General features: G+C 37.1%; 1 protein-coding gene across 4 annotated transcripts in view; it reads left to right on the plus strand.

Annotated features, from left to right (window-relative positions):
* The window catches only part of CUNH4orf50 (chromosome unknown C4orf50 homolog), a 73,933-nt gene that overhangs the window by 10,726 nt on the left and 42,614 nt on the right, over positions 1–20,593 (plus strand). For all 4 annotated transcript variants that reach the window (XR_008206507.1, XR_008206508.1, XM_052682029.1 and 1 more), the window contains 8 exons: positions 74–188; positions 982–1,115; positions 1,435–3,654; positions 4,076–4,177; positions 5,641–5,787; positions 8,364–8,540; positions 10,748–10,804; positions 11,192–11,374. Coding sequence is in view for 2 of the 4 variants with exons in the window: in XM_052682029.1 (XP_052537989.1) it covers positions 74–188; positions 982–1,115; positions 1,435–3,654; positions 4,076–4,177; positions 5,641–5,787; positions 8,364–8,540; positions 10,748–10,804; positions 11,192–11,374 (3,135 nt within the window). In the remaining 2 variants the exon portion in view is untranslated. The remainder of the gene's footprint in view (positions 1–73; positions 189–981; positions 1,116–1,434; positions 3,655–4,075; positions 4,178–5,640; positions 5,788–8,363; positions 8,541–10,747; positions 10,805–11,191; positions 11,375–20,593) is intronic.

A 20,593-nucleotide genomic window follows, 5' to 3' on the forward strand; every position in this document is an offset into this window, starting at 1 on the left:
GCTTGTGTGCCTTCATATCAGGAATGGTGTATTTATAATCTGGTTTTTATTTCTTCCCCCTTTTCTCATTAAGAACAGAGACCTACACCAGCAAGATGTTCGAAACAAGAAAAGGGGAGCAATTTCAGATCAACAGAGAAGCAGAGCTGCTCAAACTTCATTTGTGCTGCTGCATGCCATGGAGTATGGTATGAAAATGAGCTGCACTTTTTTATTTCATTTCTGTGCAGCAAAAGTGAAGATTACTTCTTTCTTGTGGTGTGCTTGACTTAGAAGGTAAAATTGTTCCAAAAGCCTTCTCATCAGGAAATAGTATCTTAAGAATGTGGAAGAATAATTATTCACTTGTATGATGTGAGGATTTAGATGTGAGCTTTCTCAATAAATCCTGCAGCTGCCAAGAGGCTGAGAAGTTAGGCGATACTTTTCAAGTTTAGACTGAAATGTAGTGTTTGGGAACACTGTGCAGCTGTCAGATTTATTTTTTAGACTAAACATTACATAAAAGCTCTGATCTTGGCAAATTGTATCTAGTTAATTTTCTGACTAAAATTAATGTGGGCTTTATGATGAATTTCAGTTTATGCAAGTACAGACTACACCAAATATTTTAACCCTTACGTTTAACCTTTATGTTTAACACATATGGACATATATGGACTACTATGTTAGTAGTTTTCCTCTACTCAATGTAATGAGATGTTTGTTTCATTTTTAAAGGCTTTAAGGTGGGGGAACAATCTCCAAATATACCTTAATTTAGAGCTTAATACTTGTGTTATGAAATATGTTTTCTTGCGTAATGTCATCCTTGTCTCTGTATCACTCATGGTATGCCCTTCTGCTAGAGAAGGTAGTTTGGAGCATATTCTTACCAAAATGCTTTCCATTCAAATCGTCTGGTCGGAAATATGGGGGGTTTGTTTTTCATGTAACTGCCTGTGAATACCATTACACTTACCTTGTGCTTTATCATAACAGAAACACCAGGATACAGCTGTGATGGGCCTAAACAGACAGAAAGGCTACGAGAAGAACTGCTGCCTGTTTCAGAGCACAATTCCAACATCCTTGCAGATGCTGCTGAAGAACTCAGTTTAGCTCAAATCAAACTGGTTAGAAGTTCCTGCTATTCTCATCTTTGCGGGCACAGTGAATCTGTGAATTTTGAGTTAAGAAGAGTTAGTGTAATTAAAGACAAACATAAAAACATTTGAAATCCTATCTAGTTAAGTTGTTATTCAAGGTGAATAATGTGCTCTAAGAAAATGATTGACTATTTGTACCTTCTTATTTTACCTTTATTCTATTTCAAATCTTTAAATTATTTGAAAAATTAATGTGGCAATATTTTTCTCATTTGTCCATAATCAAATATTATTTCCATTGGTTTATATTTTTCAGTTTGAAACATATCTCCTTTGCAATTATCAGGTCACCCTAGGAACAAAAACTACAGGTGCTTCAGAAGACAGTTTCAATTTGTTTAGATGTACCCCAAGCTATTCTGCCGCAAGCCTGCTTCCACCTTGCTCTGAAAAAGTAACTAATGGTGAAACAAGCAAAGGAAACAAAGATGAAGAATACTTTTCTTTTGTGAAAGAACAAGCTATACTTCTACCAGCAAAAATGTTCCCTGTTTCTGTGGTTGAAGATTTGATGAGAAGCAAACCCAACATTATCTTCTTAAATCCAGAAAGCTACAGGGTAGAGGCTGTCACAACAGTGAAGAAAGTGAGGAGTTTGGATTTCAGTGGGGCAAATACCAGTCTTTGCTTGGATGGTCTGTGTGTTGTTACAGAAGAAGGTTTTTCTGATAAAGCTCTTACAGCTCTTTGCGGAACTATTCCATGCTCTGTGACGGAAAATTTTGCATCCTCTCTTCAAAAATACAGAGTGGAAAAACATCAGCAAAAGGAAATAATTCTACCAAAAAGCATAAGTAAGAATAAAAGTTCAGATAAAAGTGTTTGTGATAGAAAATATCACCAAAAAATCTTTAGATCGAGAATTAAAGGAGAAGAAATACAGACTGAGAAATCCCAAGTGCAACAGGTAACCTCTGTTTTTGGGGAAAATTCTAATGTTTTAAATAAGAGAGGTTTGACAAAGCCTGAGAATCAAGGAATTGAAGTCAAAGGCGAACGAGGTACTCCACAAGGTGTCCACAAAATATCTGTTGATGTGGAAGACTTTCAGTTGCATTTCAGAGAGAGTCCTGAACAAGTGGAGAAACAAGGAAGACTCTCAGAAATGTGCATATCTGATGTGTTGAGGGTGTGCAAAGATGGAGACATGATAAAAATGGGAGAGGAAGAGAAGAAATCTCAGAAAGCAACTCACCAAATAAACCCTTCAAGAAATACTGGACTGAAAGGAAAAAAAGTCCAGTCCCTGAAACTACATGAATCAAATGAGAAGTATTTCTCACGTCAGGAAATTGCTGCTGAAGACATGCGGTGTACATACTCTCAGAAATGCTCTTGGTCAGAGGAAGAGGGTTATCCACTAAACTTATTGTCTCCTATGCGGAAGAGGCCCATGCGCTTAAGCAAACACTTCGTGCCAGAGAACAATTTTTCTGAATATTTCTGCCACCTGTCACCACCAGCAGCGGTTCATGAGCGTAATATGAAAACATATGAATTGGAAAAATTAGTGGCAATGTGTTCCCAGAAGATATTTCTACTGATGCAAGAGAATGAAAACTACTTTAAAAAGGTCTGTGTATTACAAGAGGAGAACGAGAGATGTGTTCAGAAGATGTGTGCACTGGAAGAGGACATGAATGCATATTTTCAGTACGCTTTAGAAGTTGATGATGATAACAATGTTTCTTTTCAAAATTTACTCAATGAGAATGAAATTGTTGGTAAATGTTATAATGTGTCAGAAGGAAATACCAAGAGTCCAGGAACAGTTTTTGCTAAAACCATCTCTAAGAATCTCTCTTACATTGATGAGAAAAGTAGGAATTTGGGGAAAGACTCATTAACAATTGAATTAAATAAACTTCCTAAGAGTGTTTTACCTCTAGATGGAAAGAAAATTGGATATTTTCAGCTACTTTCTGACCTGAAAGAAGAAAGAAGACAATGCTTCAAAGAAATAGCTAAATTATTACAAGACAAGGAAAACTATATAGCAAAGTATAATGAATTAATGCAAGAGAGAGAGGGAAACTTAAAAAGAATATCTCTTTTAGAAGGTGAAAAAGAAAATTTATTGGGAAGTTTGGCAGAAATAAAATGTGAACAGGATAAATACCGGGCCTTGGTCTCAGAACTTCAGGAGTGCAAAACTAGCTGTTATCAGACTATTTCTGACTTACAGGAGGAAAAATGTGTCCTAAAAAGAGCTATAGACCAAATTAAAAAAGAAAATGCAGAACAACTTGGTGAGTTTCAGAAAGCAAATGCTGACTTCGTTTTAGAAAACAACAAATTGAAAGAATTGATGTATTCTTTGGGTTTCTCCTATGAAGATCTGAGGAAAGAAAAAAGTTTGGGAACAAAGGAAAATATAGTAAAAATAAAAGAAGAAAATAAAACTCAACATTATGGTGCTAGGCCAAGGAAAGTTGAAACAGCATGTGGTGTAACTCAGACTGAAGAAGATAGAAGAGACCCGTCCGGCTATTTTTACAGCAAAGAGGTAAATATTAAAAATAATGAAAGTTATCAAGCAGGATAGAAAGAAAGGAAGAAATACGAACATGTTCATTTACTAACTTTTATTCTGATAGGGTTTATTTTTTTATCTGTTCTGGTTTTTGTGAAATGTATACTCAGAGACAAGATCTTTAATTATATTCAGTTTCTCATCTGTATTTTTCTTCTGCAATTGTGAATCTTACAGTGAAATTCTATGGAAATTACAATGTTCTTGTAATAGCTGAATTATTGCTTCAGTTGAGAATAATCAACAGGGAAAGATTTATCTCTACTATTCTGATTTTATGCAAGTATTTGTTGTAATTCAGATAAAAGAAAACTATATTTTTCACTAAAATATATGTAAACACTTGTGTATAGGTGGGAAGAGTCACGTCTTTCTGTTTCTCCACTTGTTCCAGGGCAGGAGATCTGAAAGCTACAGTGCGATGAAAGAGCAAGTGGAAAGGTCAAAAGAGGAATTAAAAGCACAGCAAAAAGAATTAGAAAAATCAAAAAAAGAGGTAAGCTTGTCTTTGATGCAGTTCTGAAGAGCAAATTTGTTTTCTTCTTTGTTTTCTTACGTGGCTGCTTTTTTTCTGCCAGTGCTTAATGTTTTTACTAAATGGGAAGTCTCTGATTTGCAGAACCAAGATCTTTTAGCTAAGAGATGAATTGCATAGATTTTTTTGTGTTTGTTTGTTTTTTTGGACAGAATTTTGGGTGAAGCTGCTGTCCTTCAGCATGCTTCAACAGAAACTTAGGGCTTAATAAAGACACTCCAAAAAAAATATCTGCTGTAGCCAGCTCTGGCCTCTCTCCCCCTCATTGGGAATGAAGAGTAAGAAGTATCCTCGCCTGAGGATAGTGGTGAATCTGAATTCAGAGTAATTTTTGAACAAGAGAAGAAGGGGTGTAAAATCTGACTCTGCCAAGTGGTTTTGCTATACCAAGTGATAGTGCAAAGTATGTGCACTTCCTCATCTCTTGACATGTATGTAATAATAACCATCTCCATGGAAATTCTTTGAATGGAGAGCTAGTTCTGTGCCTCTGTACAGCAAATCTGTGGTTTTAATAGCAACAGAGAAAGCTAAGCTTTTTCTGTGTTGTGCCTTTCCTAACACTTTAGCTTTAATATTCCTATTTTTATTTCACAATCTCCATGTCCTGTTATGGCATGCTTGAATTTACGGGGCTGTTTCACCGAGTAACAAGCATCATGCAGACTGTCTGTGGAAAAACATCAACAATCACAAATGTTATTCTGGGTGTGTAAAGAAGTAGTATGGTTACACACTGTGGATGTATGAGATGGCAGTCCTTTGGCAACCACTGTGTAAAACCTCCCTGAATTAAAATGAGGCAACTGCAGTACAGGGATGGATTGGGATTGAGTGATGGAGGGACAGACTCCAGTCCCTTGGAGTTTATGTGTAAATGTATCGTTTGATTTTTACTTATTTTAAAATGTCTGATTAATTTAGTCCCTTCTAATCCTTTGGGTGTTACAACAACTTATTTTGTTAACTTAAAAGAATGTGAAACCTTTGATTTCAGAAGGAAGAAATAATGAAGAAAGAATCGTGCGGTCAATGATCTACTGAATGTGTTTGTTTCAAAATGGCAGTTAATGTGGAAGTAGGGAAAATGAATCTCAGAAGTAATATAAACATAAATGTACAGGTTTTTATTTCCTCCGCTACATTTTTCATTTTGACATTTTTGAGGATTTTTTTTTTTTTTTGCCACTTATTCTCCTTTTTGCTCTGGTGGCTTTCAGACTGTTTTATTTTAAGCTTCATTCAGAGCATTCAAGGTAACTTCAAATTTAGAAATCAGCCTAAAAATTTAATCTCATCATAGCTCTAGCAATTTAAAACTTGGAGATTATGTTCAAGTCCATGTTTGTAAGCCAACGCTGAGAAACAGTATCTCTGCTAAACTAACCTCACTCAGTAATTTTGCTTTTTAACGTTACTATTAGGCTCAGAAATGGTACAGGGAACTTGGCTTTGCTGAAACCAGATATGAAGAAATCAAGACTTATTTAACACATGTTCTCTCAGAATTAGACTGTCTTAAACAAGAAGCTGAAGACAAAACTCTTGGAAAGCACCACTGCAAATTAACGGTACGTATGTAAATGCAATGAAGAAAAGCCATATTCCTTTGTACAGGTGTTGAGACATCTATTAATGTTATTGGCAATAGATTTGATGCAGACTTACAGCCAATGCAGATGTAAACTTGAAAGTAATGAGATATTATGCTGGGCTAACCATCTCTCTTACTGGATAATCCAGTGTTTCGGTTCTGCATGGGCATTTTAGACAGCTCTATTTTTTTTTTAGAACTTTCCCTATCTAGCCAGAATAATTCTCTGACAAATGGATTTTCAGATGAATTAATGAGATTGCCCATAGTGGAAGGTTTGCAGTGTTGTTTGACTTGCCTCTTACTTCTTTGTCTAGTTTAAATCTTTGTTGTGGGATTAATATAAATTTTTTAAATACTTACATATCTCATTCTAGGGTCAAAGTTGTAGCAAATGTATATCAGAGAGATGAGTTTATCCTTCAGATACGCTATCTGATGGATCAACTAATTATCTGTATGACTTAAGTCCATTATATCTTCACCAAAGGATGTAGATCTTATTGATAAAATTAAGCAAATATTGATATAGATAGAAATTAGACATATTTTAAGAAATATTAAAACTTTTTTTTCACTTTCTTTTAAAATAAACTTTTAAATAAACATCAATCTGTTTGTGTGAAATCCTTAATGATCTAAGCTTTTCTGTGCAGGTATTATATCTCAAAGTTACTGCTGGGATTTCTTGTTTGATTGGTGTTGCTAACAGAGAAAGCATCATTTAGCATAAGTTTATTTGGGAAAATTTTCTAGGCTGCTCTTGTGTCTTTCTGAACTGTACTATAGTAGTAGTTGGGAGAACTATGTGGGTGAGCAGGAAAGAAGCAGAATATTACTTGCAGCTTTGGAAAAGAACACAAGATTTTTGGATGACGTGCATACCACTTAAGTTTAGATTAAGTTAAGATTGGGGCTTAGTCATTCTTCAGTTATTTCCCAGTTTCTGCATTTGTGACCGTTTTGGAGCTTGAACAGCAGTTACTGTAAACTGGGACGTCATAACCTTACATCATTTTTGTGTGCTCATTTGTGCTTTTGAAAATAAAGAAAACTGCCAGTGTGACAGCAAAATGCAGAAGGAAGGAGGTAAACCTTCTCTGCCTTCAACCTTCAAGCATTTTTTTTACCACTTCTTTTTCTGTTAAGCATCTTCAGTCAGAGAGTGTTTCCATTTCTGATTTAACATGCTTTTTTTCTGTAGGAGAGAAGATGAAAAAAAACTTGATCTAATCAACCTTGATTTGTCCAACAGTCTCTCTGGTTCTATTCTCCTAACACAAGGGGGAGCCAAGAATTTGATAAAAAGCAAGTGCAAATGACTAGAATGCTGCACATGGAAAACTCACTTGATTAGGAAGAGTATGAAAATACCGTATTTGTGGTTTTGCCTGCTGAAATAATGAGTTGCAGACAGAATGATGTGATCTCTCTTCAGTTTTCTGTATTCTTTGGAATGGTACCTTTGGTATCTTGTAGTCACCAAAGGCGTCCAAGTTGGAAAGATGGTCACTAAGCCAGGGAAAATTACTGCACTGCTGTGCACAATAGCTGAACATTAGCTCTTCTTTCAGCTGCTTTGTTGTTAACATCCATGAAAATCAAACCATCTTCCTGTGTGAGTGTTTTGTAAGAAAGTTTATGGTCTTATTACAGATCTGCCTAGGATTCTTAGCATAATCTCAGAAATGCTCAATCTCTTTAGACTTGCGTATGTGACATTACATGAAGACTTGAACAGTTGTATCAACTCAATATTTTTAAATGTAAATTCACAATAGCACAGGCATTATTCACAAAACTGTCTTTACTCTCAGATCTTCATCATTCTCAGACTGTTTAATCTGATAATATAATTTCTGGAACTGTCCTCATGATGCTGATCACAGATCTAAAGCACTGTCCAATGTGTTCAATCTAACTGCATGAAACTGAAAAAATAAATAAAGAAATGGAGACTATTGAGAGTGGGGGAGGAGGAATTAAATTCAGAAGCTCTTCCTTCCCCTTGTTCTGTACCATTATCATTTGAAAGCAATAGTTTATTTTTAATTTTTTTAAATGTGCACTTAAAATCAAATTAGTTTTATTAATTATCTTCCAAAATAAAAGATAACTGAAAACATGCCATTTACTCTCTGAGAAGAACACATGTGCAAACCAAGGGGTGTATTATATAGCAGTTAGAGCAGGAGACTGGGGACTTTTGAATTCTGTCCTCACTAACTGTGTGACCTTAGGTTAGTCACTTAATCTCTCTGTGCCCCAGTTTCCCCATGTATGAAATGATTATAATACAATACTTACCTTGAAGGAACTTTGTGAAATCCCAGTTCTATACCTATTTTCAGAGGGAATCAAGAACTCCTTTCTCGTAATTAATTCTAAGATTTTTGCAAGATACTAGTTCTCCTATGTTCATAAAGATTTGAAATCATACATTTTGTATTAGCTTAAAAAAATTGAGTTAAAATGTAGATACGTTGCTCAAAAGCATGATTCAAAATATTTTATTTTCTACATCTAATCTGAAATTCTGTGTTTGCTCTCTAGCCGATGTACACCATGAAAAATGCCCAGGAAATGGAGGAAAATAAAATATCCAATAAGAGATTACAGCAGCAAATACTGACCTTGAAAGCCCAGCTCAGGGACCAGACTGCATTACAAAATCAGTTTCACAACTTGGAAAATAGAGTGGAACTTCTTCAGGCTCAGCTGTGTGAAAAGGTATAAGCAAGCTGATGTCCGTGTTCTAGAATGGGTGGACTGATGTGGGCTCAGACTTCAGATTCTACTTCTTTCTTCCCAAAAGAAGGAGCCAAAGTAGTCTTTTTTTTCTGTTCTTTTTTTCCCTGGGAATGGGTCTGGGGATAATTAAGTGGTTTACAGGCATATCAAATTCCCCCTGACTTCAGAGAAATAGGAAAGATGTAAACTGCCTGGGTGGTCAACATTATGGAAAGATGATAGTCTCTCTATAATAAAAACTTGCCACCAGTCTCTTCTGTAATTCCCATATCATAATCCAAGAAAAGTACTGAGTTTTCTTACCGAGCCACCTCCTTGGCTTACGTTGTCAGAATTTGTAACATTCCCAGCTGCCTTGTTGCACCAGAATTTTGTGGCTTTTTTTTTTATCCAGCAGTTAGGATTACATATTTAGAGATTCAGTTGTATGCGTGGTGTAGATTTTTTTTTTAAAATTGACATTATTATTCTGTTGAAAAGCTTCAATGTATATGCAGGTCTACTTACATTAACAGTTTCTAGGTCTGCACACTGTATTTCAGTTTCTAGGTCTGCACACTGTATTTCAGCAGGCACACCAGAGCAGCCACACTCATTAACCCTTGCAGAGCTGTTGCCTTATATTCAAACGTCTGTCAGTGTGACTATAATCAGTGATCTTTTAGATGATCTCTGACAAATGAATAAATTTCTGTTAAGGCTTTTTTTTCCTTAGATTTTATTTTCTATTTCTTTGGAACCATTTTTTATTTTTTTTTTAATGATGACTGTTATAATGTGAGCCAAATTGGAATTGTCCATTGTGCTGTGAAACTACTAGTAAACAGAGTTTTCTCAGTTGTGCCCTGCAGAGAGCACATGGGATGTGCTTCTTCTCTGTCTTTTCTCTGAAATACAGGAGACAAAGAATTTTCTTCCTGCAGAGTGTGAATTTCGTTCTCCTTCCTCCACAGTAAATCCACTGCCTTGTTATGTGCTGTGATTTACTTTAAAGAACACTGCATGGAGAACTAGTGGCCTCTCTGAGGAGTTGATTAGGCTGCTTCTCAACAGAATAGTGCTAGTAAAATGAATTTGTTTTATAGTATCTGCTGTCTGCATTGATGGATGGTGCATATCAGATGGTAGGTGAGCAAAGGATGAGACGTGCTATCCACATAAGTGGGCAGCTCCTAATTGCTCTGTTGCATCAGCAAAGTGTTTTGTTCCATGCCTCATGAAGAATTTAGTGTCAACAGTGCAGAGACTGACTGCCAGCTTTTCCTTTGTTCCCTCAGTACAAGTGTAAGGGCGTCTCTCTGTCCTATCCACTGTGCTCCTTCCCAAGTCCATAATTTATTGGCTAAAGCTGGGTGACCTCTTTCAGTGTGATTGAGTTCTTATAAAGGGAATATTTTTCTTTCTTTTCTTTTTTCTTTTTTCTTTTTTTCTTTTTAATGCACGTTATATATTTACTGTGTGCTTCATAGAAATACAAATAACCAAACAAAATGAATTCAAAGGAATCTGTTCTTTTTTTTCTTTTTTTTCTTTCTTTTTTTCTTTTTCTTTTTTTTTTTTTTCCAAATATTACTGTATTCATTTATAGTAGAAGGAGATTTTACCTGACAGACTATACTACATTTTCTGTATTATCAGAAAGCAGATTTCTCGTAAATAGAAAGCATTTTTATCATGAAGTACAAATCAGGTCATCTGCCTCACCTCATACTAGGGGAAATGTATCCATCATTTCAAAGCAGAAAATTGTTGATGTTTACTTATGAAAGCCTGCCATGGAATGAATGTGCTGGAAATCTCCCTGTGTTTCTTGCTCTCTACAACATAACATAAATAAGAAAGGAGAAAACTTTTCCCCAAAAGAGTATTTTGGAGGATTCACAGATCAAATGGGAGTATGAATGCATAATGAATGGTATTAAGTCTTTAATGTGATGTGGCTTTGATGATATAGGGTTCCATTTAAAAGCATCCGAAAGCACTTGGTAATACATGACTCCAACATCAATGCTAGGGCTTATCAGTGTACAAACAACTCCTTACATTACTGCAGGGTGTTTGTGATACAAGGTCATGCAGTTATGTGAAGTATATGCTTCAGAAGTCGAGTCTAAAACAAATATCCAAAAACTACTGCAATATTTCTAAGTGAAAATATTAATATGGTATGTTTTTCTACCTTTCAGACAAAAGAACTCCAGAAGAGAAAGTCTGAAGCAATGTTGACACTAGCTCCTCTAAAGGTAATATATGATCATGAAGGCTGATGCAAAGGGATATCCCTGTGTTTGCAGGCTTGCTCTTGTTTTCAGCATCTTGTATCTTCTCTCTTTGTAGCTGCTTTCTGCAGTTCCTCCTGAGTTGTTTGCTCCAGTGGTTTAGGTGAGGTTGGCTGTTATTATAGCTTGCAAAAGTGGGTTTTCACAGATAGAAAAGTGAATGCCTATTTTCAGTTTATCTGTATGTACATATTGCTGTTGCAGGATGCAGAAGCACCTGGAAGACCTAGAAGTATAGGACTACAGTGCGCAGTTTTGGGTTGAAAGATGTGGAATTTCACCAGACTCAGAATATAATTTTTCAGTCTGAGCAGGGAACAAGATCACTGTTTATGTGTTTATTCTGCATAGGCTAAGTTGGCTTGCCTGACCAGAAAATGCCAGGAAAGGAACAGCTTCATTATCAGGATGCATGGTGAGTTTCACCGTAGAGGATTTAACAACTCCAAGTTTGATGAAGAAGTGAGGAGCTTGGTGAACGACGTTGCCCTTGCAGAGTACATAGACACTTTTACAACAACATGTAATCAAGAGGTAAGCATCTGCATGTCCTTGCAGGATCCTCTGGTTTCCATTGCTGTTTTGTCAGTGATTTTTTGTGAAGTGTTTAGTGAGACTCAGTGAACAGTTATAAAATATCTCTGGGCTCTTAATATTGCTTCAGACCAAGCAGCAGACTGGGTTGCTTTACTGCAATTTTAGTCATGGTTTAAATATTCTGGAGCTCATCACGTCTGTGCTCCATGCAAAAAACTTTTAGCTAATACTTTGAAGAAATATCTGACCTAGTAGATAATGCAAGATAACTGATACAATTTGAGTTTTAATAGTATTTTTGCATTTTATTCCTGAGAAATCTGAGATGCATTATTGAAGAAGAAATTAAAAGGAAAGAAAAAAAAAAAAAAAACAGTCTAGATGAGACTAGATTTATATATATAGCTATAGTACATAGCTATGTTCCTGCAAGTGTTTCAAGACACGTCCCAACACTGTCTTACCTAAGCTCACACTAAGAATGAGTGTTTTGTGTGACAGAGTTAGTAACTCTTCTGTCAGAAATGTAGAAAATACTTCACTATCTTCAGATGTTTTCTCAAACACTGCTGTGATGAATGAGCAGATAGTAAGACACACTCAGTCTGTCTCCCTGAATGCCTAATTGTCACAAAACAGCTCTTAACAGAATAGCATTAAACTGAATCGTTCTCTGGATGGCTAATGAGTTAATTTGGGAGGTATGAGCTCCAAATTCAATTGCTTGCTTCAGCAGACATTTAGCTATTCACCAAGGAGAGCATAAATCTCTTCACGTGGTATCCAGCGCTGTATTGGCCAAAAGTTCCACCAGGTCTTGGGGACATGGGGATTCACACCTGCTTTCTGAATCTTGCTAAAGACAGCCTGGCTCTTGCTGAGCAACATGATGCTAAGCTTCAGACCATTCTGGGACCAGATGTTTCAGCTGGCTGTGGAAAGTAATTCCCACATGTAAGAGAAGAAAACCTTTCTGCCAAGGCAGATTTTTCTGTTCCCATGAAAAAAAAATAGGTTTTCATGAATAAGTTTTCCTATGGAAAACATTGTAGTGAGAAAATATCCAATTGGCCCTGCTACAAGTTTAATATACATATAAGTAGTTGCAATCACAAAGAGAAGGGAATGTTTCATATTCACAGTTCTGTGTGAACTGTGTGGACCTGCAAACATGTATTAAACTGAACTGAACTTTCATCTTTAAGAGTTACGTTTTTCATCTCAACTCTTATTCTCACTGCTATTCACATCTAAGATTCCCAGCTTTTACTGACATAATACTCCTTTGAAAGTTCATTCTTTTTCATCCCCTGAGATTTTAACTTCTAAATCTTTCCTAGCACTTGAATACTTACAGAGAAAATTTGGTGGATGTGTTTTTTTTTCTTCCTTCTTGACATACAGATTTGCACTTGGCTTTATTCATTTCTGGATCCAGTGACAAATGGAAGTCTGTTCCGTATTGACGTCAGACTTACTTGCTTTAGCTTAACGATGGATTTCAACTGAAAGTTTGCAAGGATGTATAAAGGTGGCCATCAGGGAGAGAAAGGTGATTGTCCTCCTCTACTTGGCTCTTGTGAGGCCCCACCTGGAGTACTGTGTCCAGGCCTGGAGTCCCCAGTACAGGAAGGATGTGGAGCTCTCGGGGCGGGTCCAGAGGAGGGCCACTAAGATGATCAGAGGACTGGAGCACCTCTGCTATGAGGAAAGGTTGAGGGAACTGGGCTTGTTTAGCTTGGAGAAGAGAAGGCTCTGGGGAGACCTCATTGTGGCCTTCCAGTACTTGAAGGGAGTGTATAAACAGGAAGGAGAATGACTGTTTACAAGGGTGGATAGTGATAGGACAAGGGGGAATGGCTTTAAACTGAGACAGGGGAGGTTTAGGTTAGATATTAGGAGGAAGTAAAGTTTTTCACTCAGAAGGTGGTGATACACTGGAACAGGTTGCCCAAGGAGGTTGTGGATGCTCCATCCCTGGAGGCATTCAAGGCCAGGCTGGATGTGACTCTGGGAAGCCTGGTCTGGTGGTTGGTGACCCTGCACAAAGCAGGGGGGTTGAAACTCTATGATCATTGTGGTCCTTTTCAACCCAGCCCATTCTATGATTCTGAGTGCTGATCCCGGAGCCCTTTGAAGGACTACATTCAATTCAGTGCCAGGTCTTGCATAGTTAAGTAAAAAATTATGTGCCTGTTTCTCAAACAAATTTTCATGTTATTATTATTATTTTTTATAACCAACTGTATAAATATATGAAGATAGGATCAGTCTGTCCTAGTTGTGTGTGAGGATGGTGTGGCTTCAGTAGAGGACTTATGAAAGTCAACACGTTACTAAAGACTAAAGAAAAAAGTGTATTTAGTTTTTTTCTTATTCAGGATACAGCATATGGTTGGGCATTCTCTTCTGTTTTCCAGAAGTATTTTTATTCCAAATAGCTATCTCTAATACTAAAACACTAAGGCAGTGCCATGCAAATCCGAACATCTTTAGATATGTCACCTCACTTACAGCATTGGAGGCTGTGTTCTCAGTCACTGTAAATCACTGTTGTCCCAATGACTTCATTTTACTGGAAATTTACAGTGAAATGTAAATTTTGACACAGTTGAAGGAAGGAATGCCTTTCAGAGGGACCTTGAGAGGCTTGAAAGGTGGGCCCGGGTGAACCTGATAAGGTTTAACACAGCAAAGTGCAGAGTTTTGCACTTGGGCCAGAGGAATCCCAGGCATCCATACAGACTGGAAGGAGTAGTCCTTGAGAGCAGCCCTGTGGAAAAGAACATGTTGGTCTTGATAGATGAAAAACTTAACATGAGCCAGCAATGTGACCTTGCTGCTCAGAAGGCAAATGGTATCCTGGGCTCCATCGAATGATGGGTGGCCAGCAGGGACAGGGAGGTGATTGTCCCCCTCTACTCTGCTCTTGTGAGGCCCCATCTGGAATAGTGCATCTAAGTGTGGAGCCCCCAGTACAAAAAAGACAGCTGTTGGAGAGGGTCTAGAGGAGAGCCACAAAGATGATCAGGGGACTGGAGTACCTCCCCTATGAAGACAGGGTGAGGGAGCTGGGCTTGTTCAGCCTGGAGAAAAGAAGGCTGTGGGGTGACCTCATTGCAGCCTTTCAGTACCTAAAGGGAGCCTGCAAACAGGAGGGGAATCAACTCTTGCAAAGGTTGGATAACTGCAGGACAAGGGGAAATGGTTTTTAATTGAAGGAGGGAAGATTTAGTTCGGATGTCACGGGGAAGTTCTTTATAGAGAGAGTAGTGAGGTGCTAGCACAGGCTGCCCAGAGAGGTTGTAGATGCCCCATCCCTGGAGGTGTTCAAGGCCAGGTTGGATGGGGCCCTGGGCAGCTTGGTCTAGCATTAAATGTGGAGGTTGGTGGCCCTGCATGTGGCAGGGGGGTTGGAGCTTCATGATCCTTGAGGTCCCTTCCAACCCTGGCCCTCCTGTGATTCTGTGATTGGTTCAGCAGAGCAGCGCTCATTCTGAGAATTGACATCCTCAATTATTTTCACAGTCCAATGTTATAATCAAATATTTTTGAGTGAGAACTAAAATTTTCTTGAATCATGTAGTATGCCTTGTTCTTGTATATAATGTTTCAGTCATCTGTCTAAAAAAACAAACAAACACATGCAGAAAACAAAAAAAAAAACAAACAGAAAAACCAACCTGTAACCTATTAAGAAGAGGAAGTCAATTTTCCTTCTCTTAACATACTTTGAAAGTCCTTATAAAGAGAACTAGGCTTTGAATCACTTTCTCACCGTAGAACTGTACACCATGAAATTCTTTCATTTGTAATTTAATTTAGTAATTTAGTGTAAATGGTTTAGTTTTAGTTCAGTGTATCATAATAAACATATGTAATGATAAACTGAAGGTTTTATTTAAATTCATTTTCATGCAGAGAAAACATAACTGTAACTGTAGTGAAAGAAAAGATTGTGTGCACGGTTTTGAAAAAAAAGCTTCATCAAGCCTATCTTTCAATTTTGAAAAAATACATGGCTTCCTGGGAAGACAAAGGAATAACAATCTAGTCCAAGATTTTAGGAGGCACAAAGAAGTAAATGTCAGCGATTTCTATACTTTGAGATAAACTCTCATTTTAAAATGCCTAAATGAAGAAATCTCTGGAGCCTCTTGTCATAGAGTGATAATAAATTTGGACAACAAAAATAATTTAAACTTTGTATTTTGTGTTTGGAAATTAAAAAGTGGTCTGTAAAGATGTGATATATGGCAGGGGCAAGAGCAACCTCTAGAAGATGCATGTAGCCCTCAGCACAGTGCCATGGTTGGGGCTCATAGGCTCAACATCAGACAAAACATATGAACAATCTCAATTTTCATCCTTTTGTCAAATCCCACTTTCATGATCTTCTTTTAAATGTTCATTTTTTTCAATTGGAAAGGTCTTGTTGTCTTACTTTTCTTGCTGAAGTAGGATTAATTAATGGATATTATTAACAGTTATTATTTCTTTGCCCTTTTCAATGGAAAGCACATAGGGCAGATTCATCAGCTGATAATATATATTTCTACTTACTGGACAGAAAACAGTAACAGAAAAGACTAGGACTGGAGTTTTCAATAGCTGACATGCTTGACTTGGTAACGGTGGAAAGGAAGAGAAGATGTTTCAGATAGCTAATAACAGGAAATATGAAATAGGAGCCCACACTTTTTTTCTGAATTTCTGTCTACTTGCACTTTAAGAAACAAACTTGACATGTTTTACAGCCTCATACACGAAGCTGTCTCCATGCTGCTTTTGGTATGTTGGAGAACCACACAGAGGAGCAAGAGAGCTTGGCTTGCCCTTCATGTGAGCTCACCCCAGACTGTGCACTTATGTAGTATTTTCAGGCATTTTTTCTCTCTTCTAGAGTGTGTGTGGAGAAACAGGACTGTGTTCAATTCTTTCCCACAAATGTCTGAGCCAGCCAGTTATGATTTTATGTCAACAGCCTCCATTCAGATGACTAATGGTTGTAATGGATAATGCTGCTGTACTCAATCACTTCAATTTCTCTTGCACAGGAAGCCTTTGACTTGATGATGTATTTGGTATGCTCTTTCCATAGTGGATCTGAAGCCATTGTGGCTTCTTGCCCCCTTCTCTCAGATCCAAGAGGTGATTTGTGCAATGAATATAACGATAAATGGTAGTGCTTTTTATTGCCTTTCATGAAGTCATCTTAAACCTCATACATGGAAAGCTCCAGGCAGAGAATGTGTCCAGTGCAGTGAATTATGTGTTTCGCAGAATAGAAATAAATGTGCAAAACAGTGTGGTCTAATCATCCCTTCTATCAGGGGATTTCTTCAGAGGTACTTTTCAGCAGGACGATGTTTTTTATTTATATATACAGATCTATATATGTATGTTCTCTCTGTATATTTCTTTGCAAGAGGGCACTTACTGCTTTCCTGTGAATCATATTTGAAGGAAGCAGGCCTGCAATAATAATACTCTTACACTCTCCGTGAAACGATTTGTACATTAGTGTTGAGATCAGGTTTTCTGACACTTGAGATGAGATACAATTCACATTTGATGCCAGTAGTTCAGACAGCTACATCTGTGCTTCTTTCCATACTTAGTGGAAAGAAAGAGGCACTGACCAACAGTTACCCTGCCCATTTTATCTGCTTAGAAGTGGTAAGAAAATTCTAAAAAGTGACTTTCTCTCTGTTGTAACAAGAGTCAGAAAGAGATATGCTTTGGATAGTTAGGTCCCACACTTCAAGTGAGGGACTCTGAGTTTTTAGTCTATTGGTGAGACAAGGTGATTTGATTGGAATTCCAAGCTGACAGAAGAGCCATGATAGTGGTTGTTACTAAGTCATTTTCTTAAAGAAGGGTAGAATCCATTGCAGAGGAATGTTATTTTTGACCCTCAAAAATATTTTAAAACAATGAAGGATATAAAATATGGATTTAAAACTGTTAAGGGCAATCTGTCATTTCCAGTGGAATGACTGATAGAGCCATTCAATAATTATGTAAATGTCTGTAGAGAGGGAATCCCAAGAATTTGTAGTGACTGAGGAGTAGGTACATAGTCAAGGTTAGCAACATTTTTAAGTAAAATTGGGTCTGGTTGACAAAGATTTAGATCTATTTTCTGACAATATGCATAAAAAGGATATTTTTGCAGTGGTTTTTGTTCTCGTAGAGTAGAACAGAAAATACATGGTGGTAAAAGTGGTAGAATAGCCATGATTAAAATAGATAAACTAACTGTGAAGCTGTTTGGAATTTCTATTAAGATAAAATGTTCAGTTAAAATTATCCACAGTAACTCAAAGTTTATTCTATCACTGACACCAGTATCTTTTTCTGTTTGTAATATGAGAAAGAGTAGTTTTTTTCTTATTATTGTTGTTTAAAAAGTGATCCTTTCAAGAACTTGAAGTGTAAATTTGCATTCTGCCAAGTTTGGTGGGATGTCACAATACTTCCATTTTTTTCCCAGCTGGGATAATTTGTGGAAACTAAAGGAAAGAAAAAATTATCATGGTAAAATAGAATTAATAATGTTAAGTGTGATAATTATCTAACAAAAGAAATTCACACATAGACACTGAGACAAAAATCTGAAATTTTTGTATTCATAAATATAGTGCTTGGTTACGTCCGTAGAGTTAGAGAAAAAGTGATTTTTAGTGTTTCACAAAGCTTTATGAAATGCTAAAGATGAACGTTTTTGAAAGAATCATACCAGTTTTCATATACTGACCTTTCTGTGAACACTTTGTCAGTGTGGTAGCAGTTCCACTCATCAGGGTTTGCATTAACTCATAACCCACATTTCTGCTGATCCCTGATACATCGGCTGCTGCAGAATTCAGTAATCCTGGAACTCAAAAGAGTTTGTGAGTTGAATATTTGAGGGAAATAGAAGAAAGAGACTTGAAAAAGATTATTTTTTACTAGCAATGTAATGTATGACTGTTACAGCTTTGACACAGATGTGTTTTTCCTGGTAGCTTTAGCAGCAATCCTGCCTACTGAGGAGGACAGTGATTTGCCTTTGCACGGGTCGTTGGACTCCATAAGTTGTGCTGCTCCTGCTGAGTCTCATCTATCACTAGGGTGCCTCTAACTGTGCTTCCTGTAGTGAGAAAATTGTCATCAAATAATTTTAGATCTAATTTCTTCATGCCACAGAACATGTCAGGGCTGCCTTTTGTAACCCCTCTTTCAGCCAGCCAGCACTTTTTGTGAGTGCTGGTGACAGTCACTGCCTTCATAACTTTGGTTAGAAGTCAAGGACTTCTGGAGATTCCTTTGGCTTCAGTGTTTACAGGAGAACATCCAATGTATAGCTTTTGCTTTCCAACTGATCAATACTGGTATTGATGCTATGATTTCATTGGGTTTTCATGCCACCCTGCCTAAATAAACCCTATCTAGATCACAAACTGTCTGTATAATCAGCATAGAGAAAGAACAAATCCTCTAGGGAGGAGCAGCAAAGTTGGTCCATGTGAGTGGTCTTTCAGTTCCTTGATGTTGTTGTCCTGTGCCTCAACTGCTGCTCAGCCTGAAGTAAAAGAGACTGGTAGTGACTGCTGTCAAGGACTAGTTGTCATCTCAGCTGGCAAAACAAATTGCATTTGGTATTTTAATGGGATCAATGGCCAGAATTCAGTGTTGGTTCACCCCTCTTATGATGAGGAGGCAAGAATGTAAGGTACAATTGGATCAAAGTCAGTGTCCGTCAATTATGTTTGTCATTCACACTCTCTTATGTGCTGTGTCTGGGAAAAGTTCTGTCCTGTAGCACACCAGATCCAGAGATGGACAGGCACAATTAATACGCCTGACTCTGTGACCAGGTTACCAGTATACTGGTGTATTTAGGAACCACAAGACACATGCTTTAGGGAGCCTAAGAGCCAAAAGTGTTGTTTTGTAAGCAGGGCAGAAGAGTGATGAGCTTTCTCCGGTCAGACTAGCTTGTCTCCTGAGCATCACCTAGGCTATAGCACAATACAGCACCACTGGCATCTGTATGCTCCTGGTATTGGAGCTCTTGACCTCCTTGCAAGTTGTATATTACACATAAAGCTCCATGATTATCACTTCAGCAAGGTGGTGAAACTTCTTTCCTTGGCAATGGCAGCAATTCACACACTGTACGTTCTCCTTTATGCTGTCACAGCATTTTATTTTGGTGGATTTGCTTGCCAATAAATGATAATTACATCTGGGGGATCACTTCAAAACAAGTTTACATCATTATAACGCATCAGAATCCCTTATTTTTTTTGTTTGTTTGTCTGTCTGTTTTTGAATGGACACAAGTGATGTACTTAATGCTTATTAAAGACATAGAGAGAAAAAGCAATACACTTCTGTAAGTAAAATGTGTTTTATCTTAAATAACAATTCCTGATTTGGATTTATAGTATTTGCATTTCTGGAATTTTTGCAAGAGAATTAATGACAGTGAAGTGATAACTTGAAATCAGATGCATTAATTTTGGAAGTAATTCAAACAAGCAAAAACAAAGGCCTGAAAATATTGTTAAAAGTTGTAAATTCATTTTCTTTGCAACTACAAGGAAAAAAATGTATCATTAATCTGGTTTCATTAATAAATTTGTATTTAAGACAAAATTCTACTTCTTTGTGATAGTCATTTATTTGCAGTGAAATCTTCTCTTCCTGTTGGCAACTATTATGAAAAGGTACATTATCAATCAAGCCACCTTTCTGTCTTAATGTGACGTCAGTTTTGTTTTTGTACAGTAAAATCAGTTAAGTTGATTTAAATATGGAATAAGAGGATGTGCCAAAGAATTTGTGCAACTGAACTTTTAAAATCCATTAAACTTAACTTCCTTGAGCATTCTTAAGTAGACAAGCTTGGATTGGATTTGCTGCTGAGTAAGATAATATGCGTAAAGGAAATATGCTATAGAAGTTGAAATCTGTCAAGAGGATAAATTGTGAAATCTTTAAAATTAGTGGTTTTTTTCTTAGTTTTTTCTACTTTTCCAAATATTCAGGTGCAAATTTGGAATTTTTAGTTCTTGGGGAAGAGTTGGGGAATGCATTTTAGAAAGAAAGAAGAACGCCTCACGCTTCAAGTAATTGGTATATTAACTACTTATTTTGATAAATATCATTACTTTACATTTGATTTCTGTGAATGTTTCTTGCAATGAATTAATCCAAACAGCTTCC

The sequence above is a fragment of the Tympanuchus pallidicinctus genome, unplaced genomic scaffold, assembly GCF_026119805.1.
Source record: "Tympanuchus pallidicinctus isolate F22 unplaced genomic scaffold, pur_lepc_1.0 scaffold2, whole genome shotgun sequence".
Taxonomy (NCBI): domain Eukaryota; kingdom Metazoa; phylum Chordata; class Aves; order Galliformes; family Phasianidae; genus Tympanuchus; species Tympanuchus pallidicinctus.